Source organism: Natrix helvetica (assembly GCF_964273705.1).
Source record: "Natrix helvetica genome assembly, chromosome: 1".
NCBI lineage: Eukaryota > Metazoa > Chordata > Lepidosauria > Squamata > Natricidae > Natrix > Natrix helvetica.
In genome coordinates, this window is record NC_138548.1 from 79,355,762 (window position 1) to 79,377,938 (window position 22,177).

The 22,177-nt window shown below is 42.8% G+C and overlaps 1 protein-coding gene across 2 annotated transcripts in view; it reads right to left on the reverse strand.

Moving 5' to 3' along the window:
- CSTPP1 (centriolar satellite-associated tubulin polyglutamylase complex regulator 1) overlaps positions 1–22,177 on the reverse strand; it is a 135,082-nt gene that overhangs the window by 5,739 nt on the left and 107,166 nt on the right. For both annotated transcript variants that reach the window (XM_081938351.1, XM_081938352.1), the window contains exons 5-7: positions 9,504–9,589; positions 6,906–7,101; positions 4,401–4,510 (exon numbers count right to left, since the gene is read on the reverse strand). In XM_081938351.1, coding sequence (XP_081794477.1) covers positions 4,401–4,510; positions 6,906–7,101; positions 9,504–9,589 — 392 coding nt within the window. The remainder of the gene's footprint in view (positions 1–4,400; positions 4,511–6,905; positions 7,102–9,503; positions 9,590–22,177) is intronic.

Sequence of the window (22,177 nt, forward strand, 5' to 3'; positions counted from 1 at the left end):
TGCTGTAAGGCAGACATGAGGTGATCAATAAAAAAAAAATGATTTTAAAAAGAGTCTCACAATCCAGGAACGGTTCACAAGAGAGATTTGTGCAAAGAGTCTTGATCAAGTAGACATGAATCTAGATGGATCTTCAAACTGCATACCATTATTGTCTAGGGCAGGGCAACCTCATCCAGTAGCAAGGACTGGAGATATTTAATCTATGTTGCCCTCCAAATTCATTGCCACTCAGTCTTGCTAGGATTAAACCTAAGCCTTCCATCCAGATTCCAGAGCCTCAGTGCATCCGGAATGTACCAAGCAAAAGACAGTCCACGACAGCATAACTTAGCTGACAGCATATTATAAAGGCTTTGCCCTTTAAGTAATAAGAATAGGATTGATTTATCCCTTTCTGTTCCTTCGATTCAGAGCCCTGTACAACATTCACATTTTATCAACAGTTCTGTCTAACAAAGCTTCACACATCATATACTGCACTATCAAATTCCACTCAAGTCATCATGAACAATTCTGCAATTCTACCCTTTCTTCATGGTTAACCCTTCATATTTCCTGACGATGTTTGCAGAGCTTGTGGGTTGCAATGCTTGTCTATCCAAGACTCTAAGGCAGTGGTTCTCAACCTTCCCAATGCTGTGACCCTTTAATAGAGTTCCTCATGTTGTGGTGACCCCCAATCATAAAATTATTTTCGTTGCTACTTCACAAATGTAATTTTGTTACTGTTATGAATTATTAAGCCTGGATCACTTAACAACAGTGTTACTAACTTAACTTACAGTGATTCACTTGACAGATGTGACAAGAAAAATGGTAAAATGGGGCAAAACCCACAACAAACTTCTCACTTATCAACATAAATGTTGGGCTCAAGTGTGGGCTGGCAAGTCGAGGCTTGAACAAAAACAGGCCAAGAGGCGAAGGGTCTCCATTTGTCCCTATTCCAGCAGGGCAATGTTTGCTTCTTAAGGATGTCAGAGAGATCCCCGCCGTATCTCTCACCAGCGGGGCAGCTCAATCGGGTCTGACAACTGTTGCACTTTCAAGGGCGCCAGAGGGCAGCGCCCAACCCCGGATTTCCTTCGCTGCTCCCAGGAAGCTGTGGGCTGGGTCATAAAGGCAAGGTGTCTGCGGGGTCATCAGAGAGCAAAGCCGGCTGTCACATGATGTGCTGCCCGGCTCGTTTGCCCGCCTGGCTTTCCCGCCTTACCAGCCCAAAAGGGTGGCGCAAAGAGCAGCTGAAATGCACCACTTCAATGCCGGCCGGGAAGCCGCCACCGCCAGCTTTCCTGCGCCAAGGCCGCCATCTGCCCAGCTTCTTCGCCTGCTGCCATCGCCCACCTTTATGACTGGCTGAAGGGTGAGCGGCGCCGAGCTTCCAGGCGGTGACACCCCGGTGGCTGCATCCTCCCCAGCGGCGTTACCGAGTGCTCCCGCTTCTTCTCACACTCCTTCTTATTCCAACCGGGCAAAGCAGACCTGCTTCTTTGCGCCCTCCCACTGCCATATGTCTACTACATCCGAGGGCCGCCGCTGCAGAGCCTGGCAGGCAGCACGTGACCGACTAATCCCAAAGCCGACGGCATCTTGGCAGGTGAAAGGAGCGCCTTAAGACCACACCTCCCAGAAAGCACCAGAAACCAACTGTTTACAGTGCGGAGGCTGTCGCTGCAAAACGCCTCCCTTTCCACACCGAGGTTGGCGAATGCCATCGTTGGCTAACATCAGGCGAATTAATTCCCCTCTCGAGTTATTGACTCTAGTCCCTAGAGGTCTTAGGTGACCCCTGTGAAAGGGTTGTTCGACCCCCAAAGGGGTCGCGACCCACAGGTTGAGAACCGCTGCTCTAAGGCATCTCCACGTGAACTACATAACTATGTTGCTCTACTAACTGGAGTGCAAAAATGGGGGAAAGGCAGCTTAATCTTCTCCCTGCTGTATCTCAGATACATATTCTGTGAAAATAACATATATCTTAAAATGGAGAGAAGATTTTCAGATTCCCTGATACACTATTGCAAAGAAGTGGTCCACTGGGGTTAGCTGACAGATGCACTTATTCTTGTGTTTACCTTCCTTCTGTACAACAAATTGTACTCATATTTTTTTTAATACAGTGTGGTGCATGGGACCTAACTAAAGTCTGTTCGCAAGAACAGAATGCTCTTCCTGTCTTAGGTATGGAAGTCTACAGAGATGAGTTTGCACAAATAGTTCTTGGCATAACTTGGCATCCCTGTTATGTGGAATGCTACTAAACTGTGTACAGCTCCCAGGGCAGCAGGTCCTCATAGAGATCTTTTGCTTAACTGTTCACCTTGCAGCAGTCATCCATGGGAGAAACAGGGATGGAACCTCTTAATAAGGAGAATGTTTCTTCAGAAAGAAAGCTGCACGTTAGGAGGGAAGGAACAATCTAAGCTTACTGTTTCTTCTCTCCTGCCTAATATCCAAAAAAGGAAGACACTCTTATATCCCTGGGACTATAATAAGATAAAGATTCCCCTCGCACTTATGTGCTAGTCGTTCCCGACTCTAGGAGGCGGTGCTCATCTCTGTTTCAAAGCCGAAGAGCCAGCACTGTCCAAAGATGTCTCGTGGTCATGTGGCCAGCATGACTAAATGCCAAAGGTGCACAGAACACTATTACCTTCCCACCAAAGGTGGTTCCTATTTTTCTACTTGCATTTTTTACGTGCTTTCAAATTGCTAGGTTGACAGAAGCAGGGACAAGTAACGGGAGCTCACTCTATTACATGGCACTAGGGATTCGAACCGCCAAACTGCCGACCTTTCTGATCGACAAGCTGAGTGTCTTAGCCACGGAGCCACCACTATAATGCCGAATGCCAAATGAGCAAATAGGGCTGCTGCCAGCCTTCTGCAGCCTCCGTTTCCTGAATGTGAAGCTTGTTCTTGCATCTAAAGATCTCAAGGGTGCTCCAATCTCTTGGGAGAATTGGTAAACAATATGCAGTGGATTGGTGAATCAATATTGACAGAGGAATGAGGCTGGGCTTGCAGTCTGCTTGACAAATTCATCAGCTGGCTTCTAATCTCTCTTCTTCTTCCCTTTCAAGATGTTGGTGAGATTGGAGGCACAGAGTGGGGCCTCTGCCTGAAAGCGCTTTCCTTCCTCATCTGAAGCTCTCGCCTGGAACTGCCCTTGCTGCAGGGCTTCAGGGAGCCTGTGATCCCTTGCAGACCAAAGCCTATTCAAATTATCCCATGTGCAGAGAAGATGAAAAGGCAGGAGGGGAAAAATCCTGCTTTCCTTGCCAAGATGCCTGCACCTGTTACACTTACGGCTGCCCCGCAAGAGGCCTCAGTAGGAGCCTGGCTTGAAGCCAGGACAGGCCTTTCTTAATGGGAGGAAAAACCCATACACAATGGCGGCAGTAGGCAGGGCTTTCTCAGCCCATCTGTTTGCTTTGCACCTTACTGGAAGTGGATTTTGTACAGGCAGAAGGAAAAGCCCGAAACGGTGCAATCTAGGCATCGTCTTTGCTTGGGAATGCATTACTAGCTAAGCCTGTTTGCAGAAGGGATTGAGGGCTTGTATGCATGTTCCTTTTGATATATAATCTCTACGCTTTGGGTAAACAGCAGCTCCAGTTGTTGGCAGGGGCTGGGAGGCTGGGAAGTGAGCGGAGTTTGGACTAAGACATATCCTTGAGCAAAGAAAATGCAAAGGTATCAAGAACAGCTTGGATGGCTGCTAGCAGGGCCAAGGAGGCATGCTCTTATATTCAGAAATGCATCCAACAGGCCCAGTGCTGATCTCCAACCCAAACAGATTCTGCCATGGGAAAAGACACCCATTTTTCCAAAGCCTGATTTTAAGGTTGCAGGACAAATAAGAATTCTGAAAGGGCGTCTGTGCATTGCTTCTGTCCCGTAATCATGATATTTCTACTGAAACAAAGTCTTGGCTTCACATAAAGTGTTTTTTCTTCTGTCAAAGCACCTGGTCTGCCCAAATATGGGAGGGAGCAGACTGTTTCCCTTTCGCCTTTCAGCCCCACTCCAGGAGCCTTCCAGGCAGTGGCTTACACCACAAACCATTCTGTGTTACATTATATATACTCTGGATTTTGAAACAGAAGGAAATCAGGATCTCGGACCCAGGACAGAATGGTAATTGCCCATCTCTTTCCTTGCTGCTGGAGGGTTATAACACCTAAAAATCTAATGGGGATAGATGGAAACTAAGGGACATTTTTGTTTTGTTACATGACTTGCCTTATTTAAATCTCATGGAATTGTTTTACTTTAAATACACACTTTTCTGGTATATACCTACTAACCTTGTGGACTCTGTAAGCTTGACAAAGGAATCTAGGCCATCAAATTCTTAAAACAGTATTCATGGAAAATAAAGGACTTTTCATTACCAATAGTTTTGTTGATCCCATGATGCTTTGCAAGAGCCATCAGAAATCCATAGAAAGTTACTCTCTGTACGTTGCTCAGAATTTCCTTGAGCATAGTGGCTGGGGGGCAGCTAGGCAAACAAAAAGAACACAAGAAAAACACTTGATGTATCAATGTCTGTGAATGACCTTTCTTTAGACTTAAGGCTGATCAAGCTGAATGAATTGAATCATCTACATCACGAACCCATCCTCCTACATTTCTCCTACAATTTGAGAAATGTATCTTTCTGCAACAAGAGAGAGAATGGGCTGGTAGTCCATGGGCACTCATGATTCCTTTTGACTTGAGAGAATCAAGGGAAGAGAAGGTCCCAGTGGAAAGCATTTCCCAATTACTTTAAACAACATTTTTCTCCTTCCTGTTGAAGGAAATCTAGTTGGCCAGGCGGCAACTAAAGCAGGATTTGGGAAACTCTGGTATGGTGGCCCAACTCATTCTATGGGGATTCAAGAAAAGTTCTCCCCTTTTTACAGAGCCTCCCTCTTTACCATTAAAGATTGCTTTATATTTTCCTGATAGGTCATTCCATTGAGGTTTTTTTCCCCCAGTGAGTGAATCTATGCATTAGACAAACTTTCAGAAATCATCCTATGGTTTTCCCATTTTCCCCTCTGCGGAAAGGCATGGGAAATGGTGGCAATTTAGTGGAAAATATGCTCTACTCATTTGCAAATGTGAAAAGAGCATCACTTCCAAAAAGTGGCAAACCATTGCTCGATTGCCCTGCATGTAGGAGAAAATGCGACCCTTTTCTTACTGTATTGTGTATTCTTTATAAATGTATGCTTCTGTGTTCTCTTTTCTTTATGACTTTTGTGTGTGCATGTATTGCTTTTCTTTCTGTATGTTTTTGGCGTGTGCACATGTATGACAAAATAATTATTGCAAAATTTTGTCCCATTTGACACTGAATGTTTGGAAGAGCCTTGAATCAAACTGAATGCCACAAGCAAGCTGTTTAGTTGTTTGCTGTGACAGAGATGCCAAATACAAAGAAAAAGTCCAACCCTTTACGAGGAGAGTTTTAAAATGCTTTGTTATATAGGTGACAATTTTAGGTTGTCATCAGAGCACAGTTAGGACTGATGTGATGAAGAGCAATGTCCCATGAAATCTTGCCCTTTTATCTTCACAAATTATATTATTTCCTTGTTTATTTCAGCTGCAGCTGAACTCTCTTCACTCTAATCCATTTCTTTCAGTCAATATAGCTTTTTCATTGTAAATAAAGTATAAGGTAAAGGTTCCCTTTAGACATATGTGCTAGTCATTCCTGACGTTAGGGGGCGGTGCTCATCTCTGTTTCAAAGCCCAAGAACAAGTGCTGTCCGAAGACGTCTCCACAGTCATATGGCCAGCATGACTAAATGCCAAAGGCACACGGAACACTGTTACCTTCCCAGCAAAGGCGGTTCCTGCCTTTCCCCTTGCCTTTTTACGTGCTTTCAAACAACTAGATTGGCAGAAGCTGGGACAAGTAACAGGAGTTCACTCTGTTGCGCAGCGCTAGGGATTTGAATGCTGAATTACCGACCTTTCAATTGACAAGCTCAACATCTTAGCCACTGAGCCACTGCATGCCATATAAACAGTGGTGGGTTTCAAATTTTTTTAGAACCTCTTCTGTAGGTGTGGCCTGCTTTGTGGGAGTGGCTTGCCAACCATGTAGGAGTGGCTTGCCAGCCATGTGACTGAGTGGGAGTGGCTTGGTAATCATGTGACTGGGTGGACGTGGCCAACTTGTAAAATGTGGTGGAACTCACTTAACAACGCTCTTGCTTAGCAACCAAAATGTTGGCTCAGAAACTCTGGCATTTGAAGCACGCAAGTCTTAAAGCTGTCAAGTTGCCAGAACCTTGCACCCCTAATCCTTTGGGGAAAAAAACCAGCGATGTTCAAACTTGACAGCTTTAAGACTTTAAAGTTTAGATAGGACTCTTAGAGGCGGGCAGGGCTTTTGGTGAGCCAGCCAATCAGTGAACGGCAGGCGGGGCAAGCATGGTGCAGACAGGCTGGGGGAGGGAGCTGGAACCGGTTCTAAATGGCACAGTAGATTTGTGGAACCTCTTCTATAGAAGAGGTTAGAACTGGCAGGAACCCACCCCTGCATGTAAAGTATACTGGTTCTTAAAATGAAATAGTTCCCTTTCCATGAGCTTTTCTCCGAGAAACCAGTGAATTAAATCGATGACTCTGACAGACCTCCCAAAATCTGTGGGGCAGAACTGGTAACAGCTGAAAATCTGTTGCATAATACATACAAAAGTCAAAACTTAATCTGTACCAATACCTGACACATGTTTGTTTCAGGAAGTAGAGGAATAGCACAAGACTGAAGATAAAAGGTCACACTTACAAGACCTTTTTGATATGGATTGTTTGTACCAAAATGTCAGTAAGACTCTTCCTTACCCTGACGCCAATGAAATAGATACAACTTGTTGTAACCCAGCTGGCCTTACCTGTATTTGGATTTGTCACATAATGATTCAAGGCACTGGTAAAATGCAGATGCCTCCACTCCATCGACTAGACTGCACTCATTGAGAGCTTGACGTGAACGATGCTGCCCAGACGACGATGTAGGCACAATCACGGTGTTTGGGTTTTTACCTGTCAGGAGTTCTTGATAGATGGCAGCCACATTTTCAATAAACTCTATTCAAAAACAAAGATGGGTTGCAAAAATCACTTATGAACGTATTATAAGACTATGTGCTGTATATAAAAGACTGCATTAACTGTGTAGATAATTAATTCTATTCTAGTTATATATTGTACTTTGAGAATGTTTCACTGTTTCCAGCGCTGATATGAATGTGCAGTGACCAATATAAATATGCAACTTACTTGCTGATTTAGTTGCTATATATAAGCATTCTCCATCAGACTTCAAAATTTTCCTGTTATTTACTCCCAGAGTCTACATGTAAGCAAGTTTTTTTAAACCATCCAGATCAGATGTGCAAAGATGTAGATTCCACTCTTGAGTGTTTTGCATTCAGGCATATTGCTGGGTGACTTGAAAAAACTGTTGAATTTGGATAACAACAGAAATGATATCCAAAGATATAAGTGTGCAAAACTTTGCATGCATGATTGGAACCTGCAAAAGTTTATGTAGGGAATGTGAAGGTTTGGAATTCTTGGACGATGAAACAGATAATAAATTATTGATTTTTATTTTCCTTTTTATGTTAGTTTGAACTCCAGAATAGCATAATCTCCTTCATACATATGACATGATGGTAGAGAGAAAGATGACTTGAGGAAAGGGTTATTAATTGCCATGCAATTGAACCTTGTTTCGATAGAGAAACAACAGAGAAACTTGTCTTAGGAGTAGGAGTGAAATAAGCCATTTAGTACAATGCCCTCTCTGACATGATAATAAACATCTGCACACCATCATCATTATCACATTTTACTCTCAAATGAAAAACATTTATAATAACTGCCTCTTGCTTTCATTTAGTTCTCAACTGAGGAAAAACTGTACCTCAGAATAAAACAGCTGAGCCTGTTCTGAATATTTGGAATTTCCCGCACAAGCCTAAATACCTGTCAGCTGGCTTTAGCAAGAGAAAAAAATATGTTTTGTCCTAATACTATGTATCTCAAAAGTTATTTTCTTCCTCCATTTCATTTTTTATTGCTTATTCACAAATTACCCAACCAAAGGTTCTAAAGTAGCAAATAAGCAAATGAGTTTTAGAGATAATAGGTTTTATAAATTTAGTTGGCTAGACTGCATCAGTTCAATAGGTTTTATTATAATTTTATACACTATTTTAAATTAACTACTTTTTCATTTATTGTATTTTCATGGATATTTGCTGTTCTCTCCCTATCTCTCTCTCATTCTGTCTCTCTTATACTGGTTATTAACCATAATTTTCAATCCTGGAATTTCCTATATGCCTTTTCTGAACCATGTGAAAAAGTCACATAGCGTTTATCTTATGTGTAGAAACTGTCTATATAACTGTAAATCAACGTGCTGGGTAGCTGTCAACAGCTTTTGAGCATTTCTGTATACTGATTGATGAAAACAAATCTTGTAAACACGTTTCAGGAAGATTTGCTCTACCAGAAACAAGGTAACATAGCCTGAGGATACCCCTGAGATGCCTTCAAGTTTTCTAACTTTAATCACTGGTGGAAAAATGGTGCTAAAACATGCCAGCTTTGCTTCCAACATCTCCCCAAGTAAGCAGGCTCTTGAATCTCCAATCTTCCTTAGATTTACAACTATTTCCCAACTATGGCCTGGAATCTGAAATATTTTAACAGAGCTCTGATATTTATGGAGACAGAACTCCTTATTGGCAAAGCTACATTTTATTACCTTAGAATTATTTATCAACATTTTCACCTCGTCTTCAGTTTTTATACACCCATTACTCCAATCTTACGTTACCTATGTAGAATTACCATCCCTGAATTCATGCATACAACAGCCATCACAGAGGTTGTAGAGTTGGTTTGGTGCTTACAGGAATTAACATCGCATGGGAAAGACCAGGTAAGTTTGTTTAATTATATGATAATGATTTTATACCAGGAGCAATGGCTATCCTTCATTACTGATCTCAGTTTAAAGTCTGACATAACTTACAAAGTCTGCAAACATTTTGTTCTCTGACTTGCTACTAAAAGCATTCAGGTTGGTAATACCAGCAAAGCCTTTTCAATTGCCATTCCACTCTCATAATGTTTTCACTTAAGAAATTCTGTTGGGGTAGACATACACACATTGCTGCTTTCTTTTTGGTCTTTACTATATATTTTTATCTATGCTGTTATCACTTATTTTTAAAGGCATTTTTATTGCAAATGCTTATTAAGACTTGCTCTAAAAGGCGCACTGGGAATATATTAATTAAAGTTATGTGCGGAATAATCCTCAGATATACAGAACAAAGCTTGACATATAGATTTCGGACAGCGCAGTTTTTACTATAGAGCAAAACTGTCTGACCAAGGTGGTTCCCAGTACTATGCTATCTGATCTGTCCGATTACATTAATCGCAAATGTAATAAAGTGGGATAGACTTGCCTGAGTAGTAAAACTGGATCTGGAAGGCAAACAGGAAGTCTGAAAAAGACATCAAACAGTCCACAGCATCATCCATTAAAACAATCCTGGAATCAAGAAGGAGAGAGCTCAGCAACAGCCAATGTGATCGCACAGCAGAGATACAGGGCATTGGAAGTGAAGCAGAAATGTCCGGGACCGATAAAAGGAGCCACATTTTGTTCTATAGCTCTCCAAATCAGTCCCAGAATCTGTTGTATTAAACCCGAGTTTCTTCTTAATGCTTTAAGACAGGGGTAGGCTTCACAAATTTTAGCAAGGGGTTATCTGCCTGGTTGCTGGGTAGGTGTGGTCATGGTGGGCGTGGCCTAGTCTGCCTCCTGCACCACGGCAGGGGGGTTACCTTCCCTGGGCTCTGGAGGTTTTCCTCAAGCCATCCGGGAGGGCGAAAACAGCCTCCCCAGGCTCCAGAGGCCCCCTGGAGGCTGGAAACGGGGCCGTTTTTGGCCTTCCCAAACATCTAGTAGGCCCATTTTTTTGCCCTCTCCGAGTCTCCACATACGCCCTGCACTTGCATCCAAAACGGGCTGCGTGGGGACTCCTGGGAGGGGAGAGGTGGGTGGGGCCAGCCAGGAATGGAATTTGGGGGTTCTCCAAACTGCACAGAATCTTAGCTAGAGGTACTTCCGAACCCCCTGTGAATCCCCTATCAGTACCCTGCTTTAAAACAATCAAATGATACTTTTGTTATCATGGCATTGTTGTTACTATTCTTTTTTTTTATTCCTAGAAAGTACCACTAAAGGCTGACTAACATATTTATTTGGTTTTTGGTTTGCTTATTTAATTAATGTAACCAACTAGCATTTTCAATTGATAGCTAATGCTGTAACTCTCAGAAAAATGGGATTCTACACAACAGCCATTCCATGTCATGGTGAACAAGGAGGGTTTACTCCCCTCATTCATGTTCAAATGCAGCAGAGCGATCAGTGCTGTTTCTGCCTCCTTGATTCTTGAAGTCTAACCCCCCACAAGTCTTCTCTCTTGAACAGACACATCCTAGGCTGCACCCAACATTGGGTGAAAAAGTCCACTTACATTATTTTTCCCTTCTCCTCCTCCTGCTACAGCTTAAGAATTGCTTCCCAAGCCTGCTCTGTATGATTCCCAAATACTGCAGATATTTACCATACAATCAATCAATCAATCAATCAATCAATCAATCAATCTGCAGCTACTCATCAATTTTCTCCAACACACTTTATATATTCATTCCTAAAATGAAAGTCATTCAAAAAAGCAATCTAAAGTCTTGAAAACTAGATTGTCGAGAAGACCACAGTTATCCTTATGAGCAGAGAATAACAACCTGCATTTTCTATTGCATGTGGGTTGCCCTAATAAAATAATTTCATTTAAAAGTGAACTAAATCCTGAAGAGACAAATGAGGAAATACTTGTTTTCTTGCTTTTGGAAAAGAAGCAATAGTCTAATATAAAGGGTAAAACTAAAATAAATTACAACCACAAATATCTCCTCTGTGCTGTTTTAACCTTGGATGAACACAATTAATTCTAACAGGCAGACCACAACTTTACTGTCTTAATTTATAATGCTATTCCAACAGCATTAAATCTACAAAACCTTATAAAAGCAAAGCCTGGAGTACTCTTACAAAAGCTTCACAGAACAGTTGGATGACAAAACAGCAATTGTGGGGAGGAAGAAATTACTATGCCATTAATTTGCCAGCATTCTTTGGATAGTCAAAAGAAGCATACAGAAAATGTCAATGCCACAGGAAAGAAATGCATTTCTTAGATACCATGTTAACTATTTGGGTTGTCCAATTGTTTCTCCTTCTTTCTTAAACTCCTTGACCCAAACCCAGCTTTTTCCAAGATTTAGTCTCTGAATTGAAACTGTAATATTGCAATTTAACTACATTTTAGGTATGCTAACTAAATCACTTTTCTAATCTTTCTTTCCAATGTTCACCTGCCTGGCTGTTCCTTAGTTGTTTTCCTTCCCATAGCTAAGTATTGAGAGCTAGCTATGCATCTCTGAATGAGCTACACCAGGGGTGTCCAAACTTGGGAACTTTAAGACTTGTGGAGTTGAAGTCCACAAGTCTTAAAGTTCCCAAGTTTGGACACCCGTGAGCTACACCATAATGCTGTGATAATTAATACTCAAAATATCCATGCTCCTAGTGTTTATTACTCATAATTGTATATCATTAATAGATATACACTGTGTATTTCAGCCTCAGATGTCTTAAAAACCAAAAATAATCTATCTTTTTGTATTAAAAACTGTTTCTAGAATATAAATCATACAACCAGTGATATAAATGAAGGCTCTTGTCCTTTTAGAATATATATTTTGCTTCTGATTCTTCAAAAATATGCTAAAAAGATATTATTATAATTTTCTGCAAAGTAAACCCAATACATTGCACTGTATTCAGATTGCCTTCATAAGAATCTTGCTTTTAAATTTGAACATATATGCTGGCTTTTCCCCAATATTTGCAGACTATTATCCTATAATATGTGATATTGGGGTCCCCACACATGAGCTTTTAAGGGCAAAAAGTTTGGCTGTTTTCCTGTAACTGCAGTTCTTCCAGTGGATTTGTGCATGACCCTTCATTTAGGAACATTTTAAAGCTGAGCTTTGTAATGGGACTTCATCCACTCCAGCCCATGGCCTCACCAAGTAATGCAAAGTACATGGAACCAACAGAGTGACTTGAAAGGACTAAAATATGAGGTTACTTAAGTAGGACTTGAAAACCACAATTACAAGTAAACAATTTATAACACTTTGTAGTTTTTAAGCATTCCATACATGTATAACAATAAGTTCAGAAACTGACAAATTTACATCCTTGCCATCTGGACATTCCTCACTTATTAAGAGAGCAGCCTTCCTGCCAAATATTAAACTAGCTGGGAAATAAGATCCTAAAACAATAGCAACCCAGTTGCAGAGATTTCTATACCTTTTTATATTTTCTTTCAATAAATCTTGTTAAAAGAAACTCTGGGAGAATCTTGATTTTAATTAAAGTGGGCTTGGCAATAGGGAATACTGTCCTGCAGTTACATACAGCACAAGGTTAACAAACATCTAGAAAATGAAGCATCTGCTGCATATCATCTGAGAGAAGGAAGTCAGAAGAATTATGACCTGAGCACAGATGGAAATCAGTCACTGCCTTTGGCAGGAAACAGGCATCTGGTAAGAAGTTTGTCTCTAACTTGGATGATGTTAGTTCAGTGTGAAAAGTACGAGGGTTCACTGATGTGACATAAAGAATTAACTGTTGAAAGAAGAAACACTTTAACAGTAAACAACATTAAGGCAATAGCTGCCATGATTTTAATTATTAGAAAGTTGAGCTAGTTTAGAACTCAGATGAAGTAAAATAAATCAAGAATGAATGAACCAGAGATACAGGTTCTTTAAAGCTCAACCAAAACTGTGGAAAATTTCTGGACAGGAAAATGAAAAGCAGAGATTGTTATAATGTATGCTGAAAGAAGATAAACTCTGTGTTTTTAGAAACAATAAAAGTTATAGAAGGACATAAACAGAGTAGTTGAATGGCTTTCCATGGAAAGATAACTATCTGAAAAACAACCAAGGTAATCTTGTAAGAACAGTTGCAATCTTCCTGGAGGCCTCCGTTTTCCTTGTGTGTCAGGTATTTCATAACTAAGAAGTGAGACTGCAGGCTATTAGATGCAGGATGGAAACACCATCTCCCAACAGGAAGTCACTGTGAAGGGAGAGAGGGTGAAAACATTTGTTTGCCATCTGAAGGAAACGGGTGACCCAGATGTCATAAAGATGCACTGAGGTTGGCAATAGTTTGGTAAGCCAAAAAGTAAGGATGGGAAGCACAAAAGTGAACTCCCATTTACAATTTTGCGAAAAATTATTTGTATCTTCCAGGATTTTCTGAATTTTATATATTTGCAAAGAATATTGACAGATTTTCACACAGACCTACTGTTATATAAAGAGTATTTAAAAACTCACCAAAATTTAGTGCTTATTTTACTTATTTATTTCATAGATAACAAATGATGTGCCAGTGTAAAAAAAAAGTTACTCCTATTTTCAGTTCAATATTTAAAATGGACATGACTCGGCATTGCCCAGCGTAAATCTCTTACACTTTGGCCCCTCATCCCAGAGAAGTTGCTACAATACAGATACTATATCCATATCATGCCTCAATGAAAAGAGCAACTGAAGACTGTATTGATGTTTATTAATCTGGATAACATTACAAAACTATCTCTGAGGCTCCACTGGCCTATAGCTGCAGCTGTGGTCCTGAAATGCAAAAGATATAGGCTAACCGTGAATCTTCCCAAGAGTTATAATTTTGTCAAAACTCTCCAAGAGACCATCATAAAATCATGCAAGACCTCATGAAGTAGCAGGGGGTCGAAATTGGATTTCATATAGTCCTCAACTTAAGACCCTTCATTTAATGACCATTCATAATTACGATTGTGCTGAAAACAGTGACGACCAGTCCTTGCACTTACGGCCATTGCAGCATCAATGTGGTCACAATTTGGGCACTTTGCCAACTGGTATGTATTAACAATGGTTGCAGCATCCCAGGGTAATATGATCACCATTTGTGAAGTTTCCAGGGGCCTTCTGACAAGTAAAGTCAATAAGGGAAGACAGATGGGTCAATAATCTTGTCCTGATGGGTTTGTTCTCCTATGTTGTGCCATGCGTTTATGGCCATCAGGACAAGATTCAGCAGTCCATCAGCTTTTAAAAGACAAAAGCCACTCTTTTGAACATAGCAAAGTCCACATTTTCGACAGAGAGGACCCTAGGGTCAAAGAGGCCATCCATGTCAAAATTTAACAGCTCTCTCTCAACAGAGGGGGAGGGATGTGACATCATCTATTTCCAGTCTACAACACAGTTCTTTCAGCAGTTCCAAGAAGGCTCCACACCCATTTGCACTACTCAGGTAACCCAAAGGACACAGATAAAACTCCAGATGGCCTTAACAACTGGCTAAAAGAATGCAAATGACCAGCTGTCTGCAAGGAGTATAAATCCTTCCATTCCTCACCATCCAGTGAGAGCTGAAGAAGCTTCTTGGATGAGAAGGGAAATATCTTCAAAAAACCCCAAGGAAATCCAGTTACCTCTTGAAAAAAGCACCTTTAGGATCCACTGAGTTCACACAGAAACCTAAATCTTGGACAACAGAGGAAATGAGACAGGTGGCTGAATCAAGGTGGGAAAGGATAAACCCTATGAGAAACTTAGATATACTGAGAACTGAAATATTTTTATCCAATGGAGTTATAGAATTACTGTCGTGTACTTGGTACTTGATTGGAATATAATTTTCAGTAAGAATTTTGATTACAATAATAAATATTATTACAAATGAAACTTACAGAAAGAGAAGAGAATGGGGGGGGGATCACAAAAGTGCAAGAAACAAAGAAAGAGCATAAGAAAGAAAAAGAAAAGAAATATATAAGGATGTGACTCCCAACCGTCATCACAAGAAATATAAATAAATTTACTAACTCTTCGCCCCCTATGAAATTACAAACAGAAATCTCTTCATGCCATATTCCATCCCTTTTCTATAGGCAAATTTATAAAACATCAGCTTTTGGATCCTGGTGTCATTCAAAAGTAAAGGGTTGCTAGAACTTTGTAAAAAAAAAGGTCTTATTTAACTAAAGTCCCATATCCTGGAAAAGTATGGAAACTGCTGAACTATATTATGAACAAAACTTAGTATATTTGCCTAAATAAATAATTCTGATGTTCTCGTGGCCAAAATATAATCAATGTCTGTGATTATCCGTTAGAATGAATCCTAACTTTCATGAAGATCCTTGCTTTATTGAGAATGATTTAGAATTACAATATCTTCAAACCCCTGAGACTCTTCAATGGCTTTGGACTAGAACAGTTAATAGAAGTAGCTTGAGAAAACTAAGTAAAGGGGGGTGGGAAGGAGGTGGAAGAGCTACAGGACATATCTGCAGGAGAAGCTTCCCTCCCTGCCACTCAGAGCAGCTCAGTTCAGTGAGGCAGATTCAAGCATGCAGAGCAGCTTGAATTAATTACCGCAAAGAAGAAAGGCTAAGGCTAAGAGGGTCCCCAGGAGAAAAGCTACTATTTAATACAAAATCCTTTGAAGATGTCAAACTGCTTCTGTTTTATTTATTATCTCCCAGAAGCCTCCTCCTGGTGCTGTCTGCTAGCAACTCCAGTTCTTATTCTCATTACTAACTGTTAGATCTGGGCAGCGAGAGGACAGACTGCGGACACGAAGTGACTTATCAGCTCTTTATTAATAGTAGTAGTGATCCAGCTTACTCTGTGGTCGGAGGGTTCCCCTTTTATAGGGATCGGGTACGCCCCTCGACCAATCAGAGCGATACCTGTTTCCCGCTGTAGCAGCGGACCAGAGGGGAGACTTGCCATGATATATGCTAATATCTAACACCCCTCCCCTCCTAGACGGAACGTTGCGGTAGGTAACATAGTCTTTTAGGTATGTTGGGGGTTGCCTTACTCGGAAGGAACGTCGTGGTTCTGGTTGGTCAGAAATGGTTTCCGGATCGGATGCTTTTCCCGTTCCACATTCGGGAGGTTTCGTACCCTCGTTGCTAGGGCGTTCCGGAGTCTGCTCGGTTGCGTTGCCTGGGGTTTGTTCTGCTTCGTGCGTGCTTTCTTGTTCCGAGCTTGGTTCGCAGGTGTCGTAGTTTTCTATGATGGGGCTCTCGCGTGGCTGACTTTCTGTAGGCAGGAAAATCTCGTCTTCGTTTCGAAGGTCTGAGTGCGCTAGGCGACCCCGAAGTTGATCGATGTGCCTTTTCCAGTTCCGCCCATCTTCCAGTTCCAGCAGATACGATCGTGGACCCGTGATGCCAATGACCTTTGCCGGCATCCACAATGTTCCCCCTGCATAGTTGTGGGCGTATACTGAATCCCCTATGCTAAAAGACCGAATTTTGCTTGTGGAGTCTGGGGGAGCTGTGGCAGAGTAATTTGGGTGAAGACGGTCCAGGTGAGACCATAGACGGCGGCCCATGAGTAGTTCAGCGGGGCTTCTACCCGTCGTTGCACTTGGGGTGATATGCTGAATTAAAAGGTAATGATCAATGCGTGTTTGCCAATCACCTGGACCCATCCTAGTGAGGGCCTCTTTTGCAAATCGTACCATTCTCTCCGCCTGTCCATTTGATGCCGGATGGAATGGCGCGACGAGGGCGTGCCGAATTCCCTGACCTGCTAGATATGTCTCAAATTGCATGGCCGTGAACTGGGGCCCGTTATCGGAGACCAGGAGGTCGGGCAGGCCATGGGTGGCAAAAAGTCACCGTAGAACCTTAATGACTGCCTCTGCCGTGGTTGAAGTCATTAGGACTACTTCTAGCCATTTTGAGTATGCATCCACAACTATAAGGAAAGTCTGATCGTGGAATGGTCCTGCGAAGTCGATGTGTATTCGCGACCAGGGTGCTTTAGGTTTCTCCCATTCTGTGGCGGGCGCTTCCGGGGGTGCTGGTCTCGATTCCTGGCATGGGTCGCAAGTGGCCACCCACTCCTCTATTTCTTTGTCCATGTTTGGCCACCAAACGTAACTTCTTGCTAACGCCTTCATCCTAACAATCCCCGGATGACCCACATGTAAAGCATCTAATACATTCCTACGTAACGTATACGGAATAACAACTCGATCCCCCCACAATAAACAACCTTGCAACACTGAGAGTTCGTCCCGTTTTGACCAAAACACTTTGAATTCCGGGCCCACGTTTCCCTTCGGCCACCCCCTCCAAACCCAAGTTTGAACTTGCTTTATTAAATTGTCTTTAGAGGAGAACCTTGCAACGTCGTATGAAGAAACCGGTCCAGAGTCCAAACAGTCAATGAGCAATACCGGTACTTCTGGAGTGGGGTCTGGCAGAATGTCAGGTAATGGGCAACGGCTGAGTGCGTCTGCGTGTCCGAGAGTGGAGCCCGGTCGATGAATCAATTTGTATGAGTACGCAGCCAGGAAAACAGTCCACCTGGTTATGCGTGGGGAAAGGGAGACCGGAGTGGGGCGGTTTCCCGCCAAAAGTCCCAACAACGGTTTGTGATCTGTAATTAGTTCAAAATCGCGGCCGTAGAGGTATTCGTGGAAACGTTTTACTCCAGCTACAGCAGCCAGCGCTTCCCTGTCCATTTGGCTGTAATTCCTTTCGGCCGATGAAAGAGTCCTGGAGTAGAAGGCGATGGGCGCTTCTTTTCCGTCGGGCATCCTGTGGCTGAGGACTGCTCCAACTCCGAAGGGTGATGCGTCGCAGGTCAATACCAGCGGTAGGGTCTGGCTGTATTGGACAAGCAGTGAGTCAGTGGTGAGCAGGCGCTTTACCCCGGCGAAAGCTGCAGCTTCGGATCGTTCCCATTTCCATGGTGCGTTCCTCTGGAGTAGACGGTGTAGTGGCTCAGCAACGGTCGCCTTCTGCCTCAGAAAAACGCTGTAGAAGTTAAGTAGTCCGAGGAAGGCCTGCAACTCGGTCTGATTTCGTGGTGTGGGGGCGTCCTGGATCGCCTTAATTTTCTTTGAAGTGGGGTGTATTCCCTGACCATCGATTCTATAACCCAGGAATTCTACGCTAGGCACGTTAATTTGGCATTTTTCCTTTTTTAGGCGGAGACCCTTTTCTCTGATTCTGGCCAAAACAGTTCTGACTCTTTTATTTAATTGCTCCTCATTTGCAGCGGACACCAAGATGTCGTCAAAATAGGGGACGACTCCCGGTATCCCTTGCAAAAGTCGTTCCATGACGCTCTGGAACAATCCTGGGGCAATGCTCACGCCGAATTGTAGCCGGTTGCATTTGAATGCTCCTCTATGCGTCACTATAGTTTGGGCCTCCGCTGTGGCGCTATCCACTGGCAGTTGCTGGTAAGCTTGTGCCATGTCTAATTTAGCAAATACCTTTCCTGGCCCCAACGAGTGCAATAAGTGCTGTACTACAGGCACAGGATATGCACTCTGTTGTAGCGCGACATTAATTGTGCATTTATAGTCCGCGCAGATGCGGACTGATCCGTCTGGTTTGACTGGGGTCACGATGGGTGTTTCCCAGCGCGCGTGATCCACCGGCTCAAGGATTCCTTGCTCCACTAACTTATCTATTTCCTTATCTATTTTTGGGCAGAGTGCAAAAGGCACTCGTCTCGGTTTAAGTCGGATTGGCGCCACTTTGGGGTCTAAATTGAATGATATTGGTTTACCCACATACTTACCCAGACCGGGGCTGAACACATCCTCGAACTCCTTAAAAATCTGTTCAGCGCTGCTGTTTCTCACGGCGTTGATTCCGGTGACTTCTAACCCCAGGGCTTCAAACCAATCAAGCCCCAGAAGGTTCTGTAATGGCGCGCTGGCAATGGTCACGGGCAGCTGGGCTTCGATGTCCTTGAAACGGATTTGGAACGTGCCTTGGCCCACGATGGGGACTTGGTTCCCCTGGTAGTCTCGTAGCAGGACGTCTGGAGCGCGTAGTTGGCTCTTTCTGAGGCTAGGGATAGCCTGTTTCATGGATGCCCATGAAATAATCGTCAGGGTCGATCCTGTGTCAACTTCTAGCTCGCAAGGTGAGCCCTCCAAGAGGACTGTGACTCTCAGCCTTTTTGGCCGCTTAGGGCGGACCTGATGTATTGTGGTGAGATACGTTCGCAACTCCTCTCTCTGGGTCAACTCTATCTCATCATCTACATCCTGAAAATACTCTTGTTGAGCGTCTTGATAGAACGCTCTTTCAGCTCTTTGTGTGTATTCTCTCTGGGGATACGCTCGCTCAGCTCCTTGTGAGTAATCTCTCTGGGGATACGCTCGCTCAGCTCTTTGGGAATTTTCTCTCTGGGTATACACTTGTGGATTTCTCTCTGGGCGCCCTTTCTGATTCCGCCAAGCCCCTGGGTTGGGCTTCTGTTGGCGGTACATGGGTGGCTGCCATGAGGCAGGGACTCCGCTCCGGCACACTCGTGCGATGTGCCCAAGTTTGTTGCAGTGCGAACAAACAACGTTCCTGAACCTACAAGTAGACCTGGGGTGATTCCCTCCGCAACTTGCGCAGGGCGGCAAGCGGGATCCGGGTCTCCCCCCAGGCCTCAAGTGACTGCTCTGCATCATGTGACTGTCCTCGAACTCGGGATTCTCATAGTCGGGGCTTGTGTCCTTGTAGTGTACTCTGGTTTGTCTTGGTGCTGGCTGGTTTACGTTGACCCCTCGTTGTATGGTCACCGATGATTTCTCCGCTGACTCTGACGCTCTTGCTTCGTTTAGCGCTATCTGTAGGGTTAAATTCGGGTTTGCCAACAGCTTCTTTTGTAGTGAAATGTCTCTTAACCCACAGATGAGCTGCGCTAAGATGTGCTCGTCCAGATCCCTGAACTCGCAGTGAGTTGCTGCTTTTCGTAGGGCTGCAACATATTGATTTATGGATTCTCCCGCCTTCTGGTTCCTTGTGTTGAATTCCTTGCGGCAGACATGGCGGGAAGGTTTTGGCGCGTAATGAGTTTGCAGGGCCTGTTGCAACGCCGTCCACGATACTGCCTGTATTGGAGTAGGCGCGGTGAGGTCTCTGGCCGTATTGAAAACTTCCTTTCCGCAGTAGCCGAGGAAGATGTTTTTCTTCCTCGCGTCGGTGATCCCCGTGTATTCGTTCGCTTCGAGGAAACACTCGAAACGAATCATGAAGGCTTCCCATTCGTCGTTTGTGGGTCGAAAGGAGCGGGGGGAGCATGCATCGCCATCTTCTCTGTTTGAATTTGCCGCGCTGCGATGATCTGAGATGGCTGCCGGAATTTCTGCCGAATTCCTGGGCTGGATCAAATCCGGAGATTCTGGAGGTAGCGTTCTTCGTCCTATCTGCCTCTCTATCCCACCTTCGTCGCCAATGTTAGATCTGGGCAGCGAGAGGACAGACTGCGGACACAAAGTGACTTATCAGCTCTTTATTAATAGTAGTAGTGATCCAGCTTACTCTGTGGTCGGAGGGTTCCCCTTTTATAGGGATCGGGTACGCCCCTCGACCAATCAGAGCGATACCTGTTTCCCGCTGTAGCAGCGGACCAGAGGGGAGACTTGCCATGATATATGCTAATATCTAACACTAACCACATTACAGAGGTGGTCAACAGCCACAGCAAGGAGATGGTTTTGAGGCTGGCACACAGAGCATCTTCCATCTCCCAGGCAATAAAATATCGCCATTGGCATCTTCAAGCCCTGGAAACCTAAAAGCCCTTGGCTGAATTCTGGATCACACTTTTTTTTAAACCTTTTAGACCGCTCTTAATAAAGCAAGAAGCATCAATGAGAGTCATGAGAGTTTTTACAAATATTTATATTTCTAGAATAAAGAAAAGGCAAAGGACATAGAATGTACAGAGAACGTTTCTGTACTTTTATATATTGACCTCAATGACAAATTGTCAGATTTTGGCAACAGAATAGGTATAAGTCTACTCTACCTCACAATTCTAAGGAGCTGTAAAATATTAATGGAGAAGTAAAATTTAGTGCAATTAAGTGACAATAAATTAAGTTATACAAGGAAATTATTCTGTCCTGAAAAAGTACAATATTCAATTGGAAACTTCCCCAAGAGTTTATGATCTAATTGCTCAAGAGGATTTGTTGAGGATTGTTATTTGTAGGAGAAGGGATGGCAGAACTTGGAGAGGGAGTAAAAAGAGGGATCAGCCTAGAGTAGTTAGCCATAAGCAAACTAAGTCCTAAGTGAACACCTAACCAGCTGTTGATCATTAACTGAGAAAATTCCTGTGCACAGGCATTTAGCAATAAATCAGATTAATTGAACCTTCACGTATGAACCTGGTCTTTCATGCCTGACATATTTCCTCAAATGACTGTATAAGTGGAGTAACAATGGAGTACTGCACTGCCTTGTTTATGGATCTCCTAAAGTACTGTGCTGAGGGAAAAATCTTAGTGCAGGGGCTCAACGAAAAAGTATGATCCTAATTTAGAGCAAAATCCCTCTGAAGAGGAATGAGAAGGTATGAGCTCTTCAATATAGGGGTGCCTCAGATAATAAGAAAGTAAATCCTTCTCTTAGCATATTTTAATAATTCATTTCATAAAAAGAATGATAATTAAAATTTTCATTTCATCTTTAGGTGGATCTAATGATATATATATATCATTGAGCATGATTGTTTAACCAGCTTGTTCTTTTACGGTAGTAAAACCTAGTTTGTGTTTTGTTATCTTCTGCACTGCAATCCTACACATTGAATGCTTTTGCTGAAAGTCAAAGCAAACTATATTTATTGTATTCCCATGGTTAATTAAATAATCGTAGTTACTTTACCAAAAATGGAGAATGTATATTTTTGGTAAGATTTAATCTTGATAAACTCATACCAAGCAATGCATTTTTCCTTAATGCTTACAAGCCAATAATTTCCTCCAGCATTTTGACAAGTATCAATAGAAACCTAATAGTTCTTTGTTCCTAGACCCTGAAATCTGTATGGGACAGGGTAAAGGAACATAGATGCAACTCTGTTATTGAAGCTTTAAGTGTGTGCAGTGTATATTAAGAAGGGACAGAGCTTTGATTAGTCACAGGCACCTTATTTTTGG